The sequence below is a fragment of the Rattus rattus genome, chromosome 3 (assembly GCF_011064425.1).
Source record: "Rattus rattus isolate New Zealand chromosome 3, Rrattus_CSIRO_v1, whole genome shotgun sequence".
Classification (NCBI taxonomy): domain Eukaryota; kingdom Metazoa; phylum Chordata; class Mammalia; order Rodentia; family Muridae; genus Rattus; species Rattus rattus.
The window spans coordinates 106,446,286-106,462,878 of record NC_046156.1 but is presented as its reverse complement, the minus strand read 5'-3'; the positions used below and the strand labels follow the sequence as shown (position 1 = coordinate 106,462,878).

The 16,593-nt window shown below is 34.5% G+C and overlaps 1 protein-coding gene across 1 annotated transcript in view; it reads right to left on the bottom strand.

Annotated features, from left to right (window-relative positions):
• Positions 1-15,705, bottom strand: part of LOC116895877 — a 52,975-nt gene extending 37,270 nt beyond the window's left edge. Inside the window, exons 1-11 of the mRNA XM_032896974.1 lie at positions 15,668-15,705; positions 14,991-15,072; positions 10,393-10,470; positions 8,719-8,782; positions 8,003-8,185; positions 5,582-5,760; positions 5,013-5,174; positions 3,911-4,020; positions 3,334-3,523; positions 1,645-1,903; positions 574-716 (exon numbers count right to left, since the gene is read on the bottom strand). Coding sequence (XP_032752865.1) covers positions 574-716; positions 1,645-1,903; positions 3,334-3,523; positions 3,911-4,020; positions 5,013-5,174; positions 5,582-5,760; positions 8,003-8,185; positions 8,719-8,782; positions 10,393-10,470; positions 14,991-15,072; positions 15,668-15,705 — 1,488 coding nt within the window. The remainder of the gene's footprint in view (positions 1-573; positions 717-1,644; positions 1,904-3,333; positions 3,524-3,910; positions 4,021-5,012; positions 5,175-5,581; positions 5,761-8,002; positions 8,186-8,718; positions 8,783-10,392; positions 10,471-14,990; positions 15,073-15,667) is intronic.
• Positions 15,706-16,593: the final 888 nt, after the last annotated feature.

Here is a 16,593-nt window from a genome sequence, read left to right as displayed (position 1 = left end):
AAATTTCTGTTGTAAAATACCTAAGAAATGGGCAGTAATGCTCATGTGTCTGACACGATAAATTTGTTCACTCAGCATAAATTCCTAATTTAAAATAGATTAAGTGGCATTTAAATATAGTCCAATAGGATTACATATGTTAACGTATCATAAAAACAATGTGTATATCTAATGTGTTGATAACATAAATTAGAGTCTATGAGTATTTTTAATTATAAAAGATTGAGTAATCTCATAGCAATGATATTAAGGGATTTACTCCAAAGAAACATGGAGTCAAGAAGAAGCTGGAAGACCTTACAGTTGGGTCGTCAGCAGGGCACATCCACAGATCCATTTCCTCCAAAAGGCTGGTGGGTTTGGATCTTCTAAACAATCAGTGTAAAATATGGGAATACTATTTCTTTTTCCTTTTATTTTTCAATTTCGTTCAAGTACATGACTCATATTTCAGTGGAACTTATTTCTATTTTAATGATCTTACCTTCAAGACAGTTTATCTAAACCTTAATCAGTTTGATTAAATAACTTACTTAGAACAAAGGTGCTGTAGAGACCCAAAATGATACTCACGATTATTAGATCAGACATCTTTTTGTCTTCAAAAATACTGGTAAGAGATTTCCCAAAATAACATTTCTTTTTTGGATGTGGTAGATTTTGATAAGGTACTGGTGGGCTGGCATATACACTACTGCTTTTGTGTTTCTCTGAATCTAAGAAAGAAGGTAAATCATTGTTGTAAATGAACTCACTGAGCCCTAGCATACTCTCTTCATTTTACAGCCTGCATGCCTTATTCATTAATACAAACACACAGAAAATAATTAATTAACATTATAACATTTATAATGACCTTCCTTCATAAGGCACTGGGTATATACTTATATGTGACCCATATTTCAGTATAACAAGTAAGTTCTTGTGTTTGCCCTGAAAGCCATGCATATACGTAATAGAATCAAGCAGTCATATACCAACAATCTCTTCATCCCCTTCTGTGACTTTCTGTCTGACATGGGCAACAATATATGAACAACAGTATCTGTAGCTCACAAGACAACTTTTCTGACTGCATTTCTGTTACACTCCTTGGCTTTCTCCACTGATCTGTGAGTTCAAATCTGAGATCATACCGTCTATGTCAACCATATGGGTATATTATGCTGTACTTTCAGATATTCATAAGAGACTAGCATGGTGGCACATGCCTTTATTCTCAGATCTCAGGAAGCAGAGCCAAGAAGATCTCTGTAAATTTGATGTCAGCTAGGTACACAAAGCAAGTTCCATGACAGCCAGAACTGTTACATAGACAAAATCCAATTCGCTATTGAGTTGCTATTCCCTTTATTTTACGAATCTATGTTAAGACTCAATATTATCACTGTAAGTATCATTTCTTACATATCCTTAATTAATTAATCTCATTTCTGGGATTAACCTATAACATACACTGGACCAGTGGAAAGAGGTTCTAATATTTGGAGGCAAATTCTAACTATAAGATGATACCTACAACTTACAGCTGAGGTTTCCCTTAACATGGTTTAGCAAATTCTTCATTGTTGTTTGCTATAATTCATATTTTCAGTGCTCAAGGTTTACAAATTGAAGTTACGGTAGTAGAATAACTATCCATACCCATAATGCCCTCATAGGGAGGATGATCAACTGCACTTCTCGGCAGTGCATCATAGCCAGGAGTACATGTCTTGCCACTGGGGCAGCTGCAGTGTCCACGTTCTACTTCCTTCATGGTGCTGGTGTTTATGGCAGTATTCTGGGAACGTGAGGACTTCTCTCCGGGAGGATGAAATAGAGATGTTTCATACCAAACCTCAACCAAGTCCTCCCCGAATAGTTTTCGAGCATTTTCAATCATAAATGTTGTCAGAGATATCTGCAACAAATGACGGGGTCTCTGTCATTTTGCATGGTTGTAAACCACATTTTATTTATTAGTCTTGGAGGCTAAAATATGCAGTTCAAAATTCTGAGGAAAAGTTAGCTGTTAAAATATATAGGGGCAGGCTTCTGTCAGAAATTTAAAGGATTGTGTGATCAAAGGTTCAAGTGTCATCACCACAGTGCAGTGCTATATAAGAGTATGATTTCCAGCTTTTACATTGTGATGGCCACTACGTGATACGTACTGTCCACTGAAATAGCTTTGGTTACATTTGATACATACATGTATGAGCATGATTGTAAGGATGCCTATAGAAAGGCAGAGCTAAGGAGGGAAGATGGCCTCTGAATGTGGCTACCATCTCACTGAAAGTTCCCATGGGCTGTCTAAAATGCAAGTGACAAGCAAACCGATCTGAGCAGTCAAATTCACATGTCTCAGTGCAGTACAATTTTAACAGCTACATCAATATATCAATGTGTCATTTCTTCACATATCCTTAATTACTTAATCTTAATACAGTGATGACTCAGTACAAATGCAATCGTAACATCTTGATCTAATGGTTCATTATATTGGGAGGTATGAAATTAGGTCTACATGGAGGAAACGGGATAATTATGGATCTCCAATGGCATGTACTTTGGAACCTCATCTTTTCCTCCTGATCTTTGTTTCAACAAAATGTGAGAAATATTGTTGTTTCTCAGTTGGGCTGTTTTACAATGTGATCCTTACAGATCCGAGGGCAATTGCTCAATTAAAAATGAATCAGAAACTCAAATACTTAGAGTCAAAATAAACATTTGATTGCTATACTGTATAGACTTTGGTATTTTATTATAGTATTTGAAAGATGGCTAACATAGAAACATGTACTCTATAACCGATCTCAAAACCAATCATAACCAGCATCCAGAGGCCAATGGTATATTTAATCATACTAATCAGGGGTCCTAATGAGCATATCTGATAAAAAAAATTCAAATTGCATTTCCTTTGCTTTGTTGGGGAAACCACCTTGAAAACAGGTACAATTTCACATATTCTACACTGATTATACCAGAATTAATTCTTGATTATTGAACCCAGTACCTAGGATTATTATTATTGTTTGTATCATTTCACAGCATTTGTTCTCACTGAGTTAGTCTAAGGATATTCTAAGTGACAATGAAAAAAGACTAAGTCATTGGCCTCAAATACCCATTTATATTTTATTTAAAATGCATCAATGATTCCTCCCTTCCAGAAGAACCCTTTCAAAGCTGTACTTAATTTATGAATTGTAACAAAAATAAAACAAAGCAATAATCACAACAAGCACCAACAAATTCTTGAGAATATCTTGAGATATTCCTGTTTTCTGGTCTCATTGTAAAGACATAGCAAAGCTAGGCATAAAGTTCTTTTCTAATTACCTTTTTGGCAATGTCATTTGTCCCCCCATTATTGCAGGAGCTGGGCATGAATAAGAGACATGGGGCTATCCCACAAGACAGATGGTAAGAAGACATTCCATTAACCGAAGAATTACTTTTAACTTCAAATAAAATTTGAAAAAGTTGCCCCAGCAGAGCAGCATTTGCAGTTGGCAGTTTTTCTAAAAGACTGAACACAGAGACAGTTATTGTAATAAAGTGTACTCAATGTGTAAAAATGAAGGAAGGGAAAGAGTAATTGTAGAAAGTGCAGGATGCTCTCAAAATAAAATGAAAGAATTTGTACTCAAATTGTTGCTTACAGTATTTACCCAATTCAGAATAAAAGACAAATATTACTGGAATATGAAGGTAAGATTGTAAGGCTGGGCTACTGTAATTACCACTCTAACTCACATTTCTGTTGAAAGTGTCTCTCATGTTTGTGAGCAATTGAAACCTTTTGTTGTCTGACATTGTTTTTAGTAATTTTTTTGTGATATATAATCTCTAATGTGTGTAAGCAAATATTACTTCTATTGTGATGATGTTGTTCATAGAGTTGGCCAACAATTACCTCTGCACTGCTGCTAATTTCTCTTCCTCATTGATCTTTTCGGTTACAGCAATCCATTCATCATAGAGCTTTGAAGTCATCAGACTTCCTTCAATGTTTTGTAGGAAGTCCTTATAAAGAGAGGAAAAAATATTTTGTGAAAATATTAATCATGGGAATTATTCAAAATACATTCACTGATAAATTTCAGTTTAGTTCCAACTTTCTACACAGCTCCCAAAATTTCCCCTAGTTAGAACATTCCTTGATATATAGGTCCAGTAAGTTTCATGTATTCAAAGGACAGATTTTCAGATTTACTTTGACTAGAGAAAAATCTTTCTTTAGCTCAACATGCCTCTAGTGGATGGCTGAGTAAACTAGCACATATAAGGGATCAATACTTCAGCTTGAATACTATTTTAAATGATAGAATCATACAATTACTGTAACCACAACAAAGGCAACCATAGGAACTATTATCTGATTTCTCCAGAGCACAAAACCATGTCCGGTATTGGAAGCATGGAGGCACATGTGGTCATTGTTTTAGAGAATGTCCTGCCACTATTTCACTAAACAACTGTACTCCTACCTCTTTATAAATATTTAACTTAATATTCACAGATAATATAGCCCTTACCCATAAAAAATTTCTCTTTACAATGGATGGAGATTATTACTGAAAACAACACCTCTTCAAGGAACAAATAACAAAATATCCTGTGACTTTGAGCCCCAGATTATATATTTATATATATATATATATATATATATATATATATATATATATATATATACTATGTCCTGAACTGTGGGCCCCAAACATGTGTAAAGAGAGTCAGAAATATTGTACACCTGAGAATAGGATAGTAACTTTTGCTATGAGATTTGGGCTCCTAGAAAGGAAGGCAGAGTTTACTTTTGATAATCCAACAATAATGCTGCTTAAACAATTTCTGAGCAAAACATCATCCATGTTATTAACACTGACAGAGGAGACTTGGAGCTTATCAGGTTTCTCTCATACATATCTACTGTCACTCAAGGGAATGCAAAATGAAAAAACTATTCCCATACTCAGAGGAATCCTGAGCATAGATGAAGGACGTACTCTCCCTACCTTAAAGATCCAGGCCACTACATGCACAGATAGCTTGTTCATGTCCACCTCTTCGTCTGAATCCAATTTGTCCTTCACTGTTTGGCACAGGGCTACACTCGGAGATACTGTAAAGACACCCTTGGTTGTGGGCCCTTCCCTTTTTAGTAGGGACAGCATGTCCTGAGAATGAGATTGAGAAACACCTGTCAGGCTTCATGCAGCACAGGGCACGATTGTCTCCTTGAGAAACAGACCAATGTACATAAGTGTAGTTCAAGGAATGGCATGAACACAGCGGACCTTAAGCTGGTTCTGTGCCTCAATCTTTTGTTGTGCACATCCTACCCTAATATTTACCCTTTAAGATCGGACATTTCTTTTTATCAGATTTTCCAAAATACTTGAGATTAAATCCAACTTTTCCAATAGACAGTACCTGAATAGCCCTCTCTCATCTTTCTATTGGAAAGCCAATGATTTGAGACACAATTCTTTTACTCCACATTTTGATAGAAGTGAAGGGATCAGGTATTTAAGAAATAGGATTTTGTCTTAGGCAAGCCAGAGAAGAACCATGTGATACATACCAGAATTGCTGAGGGCAGTTTGTTATCATGACAAATGGAACTGAGTTCTCTTCCAAACAGTTTTCCTCCCTTACTAACTCGTGGGCTACTGCATACTTGGTCCTGGTGGCGCACAGAGCCCCTGTGCCACCACGATGTTATAGAAGTTTTTGGTTTCTTAAGAGTTTTTCCATTTTTATCTGAGGAGGAGATGTGATCATCACATGGGATAGTATAATTTATACAGACCTTTTACAAAACGAATTTCAATTGTTAAATGTCCTTGTTATAATGGGTTAATCATCCTGTTGTGTTTATATTATATAGCCTTCTTCCCATATACCCTTCACTGTTATTAATCTTAGTTATGTCTCTAACACATGGTCTAGTGTTCTCCAGTGGGAATTCTCACAAGATGATGCTGTCTAACTCCACACTGTATCATGAAATACTAGATACATAGGTTGAACAATCTCCCTGAGCTATGTACAGGCTGTTGCTTCTGTAGTCACATCCATTTTCATAGCCACCCTCATTTTATTCATATTAAGAAATTTTCTATTTTCTTCAACTGTCATGGTGAAACTCTTTTCATGCTATGTTTTCTTGTTTGGCATTTTGAAGAACCATTGTCAAGTTTATTTCAGCATCAGCATGTCTCCCTCATGGGAAAATATACATGACTGTTTTTGACAGACACTGGACCTGTCTTCCTGTAGTGTAAGTTCAAAGCTGAAATCCAAGTTTCTTTTTCATTTCTGAGTTTTCTTTAGAATATTGGCAGAAAAATAAAATTTTAAATATGTTACTTAAAACAAATAAATTAAAAGTAAACAAATGAGTCACACAATACAATATAATATAGTATTGTTCACTGTAGAACATACTGTCTGCCTGGGTATCTAATGCAAAATCATGAGGGCTGACATCACAAGTAATAGAATATAGACTGAGAAAGAAGTCTAAGTGTGGTGTGTGTGTGCGTGTGCGTGTGTGTGTATGTGTATGTTTGTTTGTATGTATGTATATATATATACATACACATATATGCATACATATATATACATACACACACACACATATATATGTATATATACATATATATATTATATATATATATCTCAAAACCAATTTCAAAATATTTGACTCAGAATTGTTTCTGTCTAAAGGAAATGAGGAAATGCAGGGTCAAAAACTGAGCGGAGACTAAAGGAAAAGTCATCCAGAGATTGCCTTAACTTCCGGCTCAACCCATGCCTACACTCTAAACCATGACAATGTGGCTGATTCAAAGACATAGTTGCAGACAGGGAGCTGACATCGCTGTCCTCTGAGAAGGTCTACCAGCATCTGACAGAGACAGATGCAGATACTTACAGCCAACCATCCGACTGAACCCTGGGTCCCAAATCGAAGAGTTAGGGGAAGGAATGAAGAAGGAAAAAGTGGTATCAACCCCATCAGAGGATTAGCCAGACCCCTCAGAGTTGTCAGGCCTTAGCCAAAAACCCAAGAGCAAACATAGCCAGTCTGCGGGCCCTGCTTGATATGATACAGATGCCTGCCTGTTCTGGCCTCAGGAGGAGGGCATGTATTTGTGTCTGTGGAGGCTTGATGCACCAGGGAAGGGGGATGCCAGAGGGTTGAGATGGGAGTAGGTAGGCTGATGGAGAGCACCCTCTTAGTGGCTATGAGGGAGTGCAATGAGGTGGGATATTCTTGGTGTGGGACCACTAAAGGGACAACAATTCAAATCTAAATAAAATAATTAATATAAAAGGAAAAAAATTAAAATAAATCAAGACATGTAAGTGGGAGGTTTTCAAGATAGGAGAGTAAGGAGCAATTATAAAAGTATTCTATCATTTCAAAAAATATTTTAAAAAAATTCAAAAGCTCCAGGATACCAATGTTAGGGGCAATTCAACTCTAGATATAGGTCTAAACGATATTTGTTAGTTGATTTGAAATGAGATTAGAGCCTGGGCTTCAAGGTTAAGGTGATTTCTATTCAAGCCTGCAACAGATTATCTTCATATAAATGCATATAATTTTTCTATGTAGCTTTCATTGCAATAGGATGCCAATATGCAGTTCATAAGTCATTTTGTGCTCTGATCATGAAACCACTTGATGAAGAACTTATCAGGATCCATGTCCTAGACCTGTAATTATAATGGGACAAACGTGTGTACACAATGTCTTGGCATACCAGTTTATGGTAAATATCTGCCTGGACAAAATGAAATGTTCTCCCTATAAACAAGACTAGACTTCATATCAGAATTTAGAGTTCTCTTAAGATGGACCTGGAATATAGTGTTTTAATTTTCATATTGTTTTTTACAGTGCCCCTCTCCCAGGCAAGAGAATGATAGAATATTTTATGACAAATTAAAATGGGAAGTAAGAAATCCACCTGAAAGAAGATGGCAAACTCACTTTTTTCCTGCTGGATTCTTTCTGAGTCTTTGGGCTTTAAGATGAATTGCCCCTGTGCATCAGATGTTAGATATTTCTTGAATAGCTGAGGTAAGGAATTTATACTTGTAAAATTTCTTAATTCTTGTGGACGGAAGTTCTTTTGAACATTTATCATCATAATGTCATGTGGATACTCATGCCCTATGAGCAAAAAAACATGAATTGTAACTTAAGTTACTGAATATGGACAACCCTTCTGATACAATTTAGAAAGCTTTTCTGTATCTTTCCTCCTACTCATTCTTCCCCCTCTTTCTGCTCCTCCTCTTCCCCTTACTCCTCCTCCTCTTCCTCCTCCTCTATTCTCTTCCTTCTTTTTCTTCTTCTTTTAGCTAAGAGGATTTTCTCTAGTTATCACCAAATAATTTTTAAAATTTTTTTTATCAGAAACATGATGTCTAGGGTTTTGCTTTGTTTGCCTTTCAGGAAAATTCTGTTTATCAAATAGAAAAGCACTGAAAAATTCCAGTCATTTTTTTCTCAGACGTCAGATTGATGCTTATGATCTATTGTCTTCTGTCTGAAGTTTATACTAGTTATTAATTGTGATTTAAGTGAATAAAATTATGTTTATGTCATTTTGTGTTAATGTATGAGTATAAGACTAAATAAGAAAACATTGAGAATTCACCAAACTCAGCTAGTGCCTCCTTCGATTTTCCTTTTATTATTACCTTGGAGTGGCCTTGGAGCTTTCCCATGGCCAGGGCAGAACCACAGCTGATAATCTTCAATGTTCTAGAAGGTAAAAAGAACCAACTGTCACAAATAAACTGACATCAGAGTCTTGAAGAGTCTAGCAATCTCCTTTACTTAACATTTCTAGCTCTCTGGATGGGAAATTATTTAGACCATTATTAATCATATGTCTTCTTACCACAGACTTGAGTAAAAAGGACTGATTTCAGGAGAAAGCAATAGGGTACTTGTCTTACCTCTGTGAGGAAGCCTTAATCTTCTGATCAACAACAAAATGAGAAATTGCATCCAACCATTATTACTATCCAAGACAAATATTATTGTCAAATTTCTAACATTTGCGCAGACTCTGTGCGAAATACTGAAAATGGACTTAACAAGAGCACACAACCTATTGCCCACAGATGCATATATTCATGGTGACTAGGATGACTTTAGCAAAGTAACATTTGAAAGGTATGATAACTTCAGCTACAGTGAAAAAAATAGTCAAAACAGAGTCTTTGAGGTTACCTAGGAGTCAAAACAACCTTTGGCTTTCATTCAGAGATGTTCAGTCTGTGGAGATGAAGGACATGTGTCTATCCTGAAATATACGCCCAATGCTGAAAAGAAGTTCTTGAACATATTTACTGTACTAGTGTTATGGATCCATTTCAAACAATCATCTAAACTGAACATTCTGTAAAAATTTTGAGCACCATCCAGAAGTAGCTCTAACAAGAATTCTTATTAATTTAATTTCCTTGTAGATTCATATTAAAGCCTATGACATTGTCCCCAAGCGTGTTAAGTATTAAGCTATCAGACAAAAAGCACTAAAGCAGACACACCACCAACACCCATCTATACCCCAGCATACAAAGAGAGGAGATAATGTGACGGAAATAGAAAGACTCAGAGTGAGAGAAGGAGAGACAGAGGGGCACAGAGATGGAGAGAAAGACTGACATACAGATTCTCATTGTACAAACTCACAGAACGTGATAGACAGGGACACACACAGAGAAACACACACACACATACACATATACACATAAACACACACACACACACAGTTACACAGAGATACACATACACATTTAAAAATAGAAAGAAAAAGATATACAAAGATATATACACAGAAAGAACATAGGAATATTGACACATTTATTAAAGATTTATTACAAGTTAAAAATAAACACACCAGAACATGTACTCCACACAGAGAAATAAAAACAAGTAGAAATTGGAAAGACGAAACAATTACATATCAAATGGGGAATATAGTCTAATTTTCAAGAAAAGAAAGGGAGAAAATTATTCCCTCTTACATTGGCATCCATTAATTTAGGTGAGAGCATATCACAAATGAATCACAATTTATTACAGTGTATCTTGATTATCTAGTGAAACTAAACATGTAGCTTAAAATATTGGGTGATGAGTTTCATTTCACAGAAAAGTAGACAAGATTTTAAGAAAAATGTCACCCTAAGGACTGTTGTTGTTATGTCTTTGATGCCTTCAGTTTCAAAAGGATCTATTTGTCCTATACGATTTGTAAAAGTATTGTGATCAAATTTCTTCTGTATTTTCACATTTCCACATATATGAGTCTCAAAAGAATAACTCAAATTTTAACTCAAAGTAGATTAAAAGTAACTTACATGTTTTGTCATCATTGGTATTAACTTGCTGATTATGTCATTCCCTGTATCGAAGTTTGTTGCTGGTACATATAGAGGCTATAGAATGTACAGAGAGCAAAAATGTCATAAAAAACAGGAAAGCTCATGACAACAAAATTAATATGATTTAATCATTATTTAGAATTTATAATCTCTAACAACTCCTTTTATTTTCTTCCTGTAAAATATGTCTGGAACACACCCAGTCTAACATATTTCTCATAAAATTTAGTACTTGGGACTTGAGAAAACAAACATAACTACAACAAGTTTTGTAGTTAAAGGGTGACTGAGTCGCCACGTGTACTAGAGCTCAGAATCTTAATTTTTCTTTCATTATGGCAGAAGGCAGTCATGGAGGGAACTTAAAAAGAGAGCAGCCATGTTTGCTTCCTCCCTACTGGACTTCCATCGTTAGAAATTACTTCCATGTGATACATGTGCACAGTTCTAGGGATATGAGGATGAGAAGCAGCTATGATTTCTACAAAAGTTAAAATTAGTGAGCACTCCCATCATACGAGGCTTTGTAAATATTTAGATGATATACAGATATTGAATGTTGAGATCTTTTATAGTGATAGATCTAGGAACCCAAAATGAATATTTTAGAAACAAGATCCCATTTCTTAGCACTCCCAGGAAAAAACGAGGTATTTGTACTATTAGCTCTCTACTGCCTCCCACATTTAGAATCTGCTCCAGAGGCCTAGGGAGACAGCAAGAAGAAAAATAGCATGAAATCAAAGCATAGTAATCTGAGAAGAAACCACTGATGTCCTGGAAATCTAATACATAACCAGACAGAGTAGATAAGTATATTTTTATGAAGTTAGTTTCTATATTATCAGATATCTGTAATGAGGATTGTTAAGTGTCTAGGAAACAGTCCCTTACATAAGACACACAGCACAACTGTCACTATCCAGAAAAACAACTTTGAATCAAGATCGAAGGAAACCAATACACAAGCCATTTCTTTCACAGAGGTTTCATTATTTTTACAGTTATAGTTTGTTAATCAACTGAGAGACATAATCTAATACCTTAAAAATGATTGTGTGTGTGTGTGTGTGTGTGTGTGTGCCTGAAGATACATCCAGACCCTAATGTTACATGTCAGATTAGTTGAATTTTATGAACTAGGAGAACTTATACTAACTGATTTTATATCTTGCTATGCAAAGGTTAACAATTATTCAAAATTATCTTACAATATAAAAAGATATAAAAGCTCTGGTCTTGTGGTTATAATGTAACAAGGAAGGAATCAATGTGAGGTTTTGTTCAGAATGTAAAATTAATCATCTATGGATGAAAATATAGATCAGGGCTCAGAAATCATACATAACAGAAGGAAATAAACACCTGGAAGTTTGCTTCTTACACAAAAATGACACATTGAAATAAATGCATCCAATCAAATACCACATACTCCCAGGAACACATACACATGTACACACACATAACACACACACACACACACACACACACATACATATTAACACAAACACACAGGCACACACACATGCACAGGAACCCATACACACAAGCACAGATACACACATGCACACACACACAAAAACACATGGGCACACATACACAAACACACACACACACACACATGCATGCACAAAAACACATACACCCATGGACACATACACAAACACATATACATACAGAGTGGGCATAGCACAATTAAAGAAAAGTAAAGAATCTGACATTTTGTTGAATATCTGAAAATGTCTATATAATTTTAAGACAGCAAAGTTTTATTATATAGAATTCCACACATGAAAGTGTAATAATTCATATTGGACTTTAATTTACATTATTGTAAAATATTTTGTGTTCAGAGCATTAGAAGTATATTAAGGTCTAATTAATGATTGCAAAGATGTGTATATCTCTACCTGATGTTGATTTTGTTAATAAAGCAGACAGATTTTAATATGGAGAGAATTTTAAACAAAATATTTCTAAAAATAATGTTTTTAAAACATGAAAATGAAAATGTAAATGGTAGTTTTATTACATATGTTAAATTATTTCTTAACACATGGTGAACCACAGAAATGTAAGGAACACTTAGGAGAGATAAATCTTCTAGTAGCTTACATGTTCCTTTTATGAGGGATAAAAGGTTTTAATACTTGTTCAAAGGTACATAAGAAATATGTTTAATGTGAAAAATATTTAACTATACCCTCAAGTAGAAATAAAAACTATAAATATCGAAAATTCATATCAATAAACTAAATGGTGCTACTGAGGTGATGCTATAACTAACAGAGTATGAATTTCAAAACAGATCACTTAAAGCCATGTAGGCATGGAGTAAAATGCTGTCCCCAGCCATGGCATAAGCATTGACTCATGAAGACAGTGCAGTTGTTATCTATACAGTATAAAACCAAAAAGTCAACATTTTTAATGTTGGTAATTATTGAACTTAAGACAAGAAAAGAATATGAATTTTGGGGAGGTTTTTTGAAATCTAGGGGTTATGTAGGTGATTTGGCAGTGGGCTTCTACACTTCTGAGAAACAATCAAATAAAGATAATTCTAAAATCATCTTTGTTGATGTATTTTAAAATGAAAGCAGTGTCTGAGTGACCTACGTTTAAGCTTAAGTGTATGTAAGGAAAAAAGTGACATTAGGTGGAAAAGTCCTAAAGTAAAAATAGCTAAAACATTTTCCAATTTATCTACAGAAAATCTTTACAGGTTTATCTTAAGTATAATGAAATACTCTGATGATTCAAAGAATTTTAAAATATAAAAAGAAAAAGCTAAACAATAAACAAAATCAAAGAAAACCAATAAGAAAATGAATATATATAAGAAAATGTATATATATATGAAAATGTATATATATGCATTATTTCTGAATATTCACTTGAAAACTAGGAGAAAAGAAAATAATGGAGGATATTAATGTAAGTTGGAAGAAAGTTTTGATGTTCTGATAATATCTCTTCAAAGATAACAAGGAAATAAACATATCATAAACTGACTAAAAGGTAAAAATTACCTGTTACCAATCTTCTAAACTAAACAAAAGGTTTTCAATAATTATGGAAGGATAAAATGCTAAAGCACTAGAGTCATGGGAAAACATCAGTAAAAATGTTCATTTTTAAGCAATTGGATCTAAATCACAATGGCATTGAAAGACATCTAGAAGATTGATTATGTACAATGCTGAGCATTTGCCACAGCTGTAATAAAACTGCAGAGGCAGGAAAGTATTTCCCTAAGGGATGTTCTGCTCTTCTACTCTTCTCCGTCTTGAGGACACATGTGGTTCAGTCAATCTAGTGAGTGTTCTCCTGATTTATGTCACTGGCTCGAAGTTTCTTTTATATTATTTTTAATTACTGTTGTGTATGGCATAGACCTGCTATAAATAAGAAATTGCTTGGTGATCTATAATTTCTTCATTTTATAAACCTTTGTACATCTAGTGCGGTATCAACAGTGACATGTTAAAATATTGACTCTAGGTCCATTTTATATCAATTATCATTTATCAAAGACAGAGAGATGGTGATCCTCTAAACTACAGTCTATTCTGCATTACAGTAGGAAATGTCTTCAATGCTTTCTACATACTACATAACAGTTATATTTTTGATCTGCACTAAACCAAATACTGGAAAGGGCACAATAATATAAACATTAGAAAAATAGACAATTATTTAATAGATAATTGTGTTTAACTCAATGATAGAACTACTGTATAATACATGTGTGTTTGTGAGTTTTGTCCTGAGCAGCACTGTAAACAAAGATGACCACAGACACACACACACACACACACACACACACACACACACACACAAACATACACACACAGAGCATTCTTAAATTTATAGGGGTAATTTCTGAACAGAAGTTATATGCAAAGATACCCTTATGACTAGATCATTCAAATGAACATGAGGATAAAAAGCCATGATTTTCTGAAACTGATGTTCAAATGCAAGTATGATGATGCACAGTAAGAGATGTAGAGAAAGAGGACAGGATAATGATGAAGAGCTAAAATATCACTGAACAGTTAGGTATGGGAAAAAACTAATTCTTTATGATAATCTCATATATTTAGAATTATTAGACACAAATATTTAAAAATGAATAAAGAATTGTAGAAACAAAATACAAGTCTATATATAAGCAATAAAGTCTCAAAAGGGGTCAGTTTAATTGTAATAATAATACTTCACTTGGAAATATATGCTGTTGTAATTATCTGACTCCATTTTCAGTGATTTAACAAAAAGTACTTCCCCTTTTCATATCTCTACTAAATGGATCAGACTTGATTTATGTTGCTTTCTCCATATCACACATGAAAGACCTGTATCTGCACGGAACACAGATATAACTTTTCCATAAAATAGTGCCTAAATTCTCTGTCTCTCTGTCTCCCTCTCTTTCCCTTTCTACCTCTCTCCCCCTCTCCCTCTTCCAATCCATGCTCTTCTTAGGTCTGCATCTGCCATTCCTTTACAAACTGTCCCTCTCCTCATCATGAACTTGGAATAATAGTTTTGGTTTTGTATTCACATACACTGTCAGAGCATGCAATGTCCTCGGTGAATATCTGCATGGACAGATCTATTTTGTTCTGCTTCTTGACTTCACGAATGGATCTGCCAAATGCAATAAAGGCATACAACACAGCAAAATTAATTTATTAGTAGCTTATTTCAAGCTAATCCCTGTTAATTTTTTTTAGAATCATTTTAGCATTCAATACATGAAAATAAATAAAGCAATATACATTATTCGACTGGCAAATACTCAAAAATATTTCAGAGACAAGGACATGATCAGGGAATAGCATATTGACCTAAGTAGTATAGTCAGTCCTCAAAATGATGTGTCTGAAACCAACAGACGGGTATAAATCTGCTTGACCTCAAAGGAGGAAGCAGCAGAAGTTTGAATGTGCTTGCTAGAGTGACATCTAATTAGTGAAATTTAAAATAAGAGTTGAGAGTAGTGTTTACTCCAATACAAAGAAGAAATAATAAATACAGAAATTCCTCAAAATTAAAAAAGCAATACACACGATAATTTAAAGATTTATCCATTGAACACCCAATTAACAACTGATTTCGTGACAGACTATCATATATATGTGTGTGTGTGTGTGTGTGTGTGTGTGTGTGTGTGTATTAAACTAAAACACACACAACCATTCCTGTATCACTAAGGAATTAAAATATGAACATAATAAAATACCTTTGTAGAAAAAAGTACCACCAAATGGTCTGTTCCATGGAACTGTAAAATTGGAAAAAAACAGTTGAGATAAATGGTAAGATTTTTAAGGTTATTATGCATAAAAATATCTTATCTCTGTGGCCATCAATTATAGTATAGATGTACTGGGTAGCGTCCACATGAATCCACTTCTAAATGTCATAATTCTTTGCACTGGAAACACTGTCATGTGACGCATTACCATCTCTCAATATAATACTTTTCATATTCGAAAAGGGAGCATTTAAGAACAATCATTAGAGATTTTAACAGAGGTGTAGAAAATATTCAGGGAACAACAAAAGCTGATCTTGCTCAGGGTCTATGACAAATGATTTTACAGGAAAAAGGAAAGTCATAAAGGCTAGAAAGCTTATAAAACGTGGGTTTGTGTTATACAAGTCAACTGTGTGATGATGCTAAGGCTTTGGACAGAGAAATGAAAAGCATTCAAATTTTGGCTGTGCATGAATATTTCATGTGGAAAAGAAGTATCAGAATGCCATGAGCACATGTTCTCATGAAAGATAAGAATGCAAATTCGAACTCTGTAAATTACACCTGACTCTGATGTTCTTATGACACTAGTCCTTCTTCATTGACTACAGACACCAGTGATATTCTACCACACCAACATTCAAATATTTGGTTTTGCATAAGTAATATTTTATAACACAATTGAATGCTAATCTTGAAGAAAATGTGGGAGTGTAGAAAGTATTTGTCAAATTTAAGTATACTACACTATATTATTGGAAAGTGATTCCTGTGTGCACTTTTAAAACTCATATAAAAGCAGATCATTTTGGGGAGAAGAATGTCTAGGATAGAGTAAGACTTTATACTGTACACATTATTCTTAGAAGACAGTGCACCTGTGTTCTGCCCCATGATTTTTGTGGAGA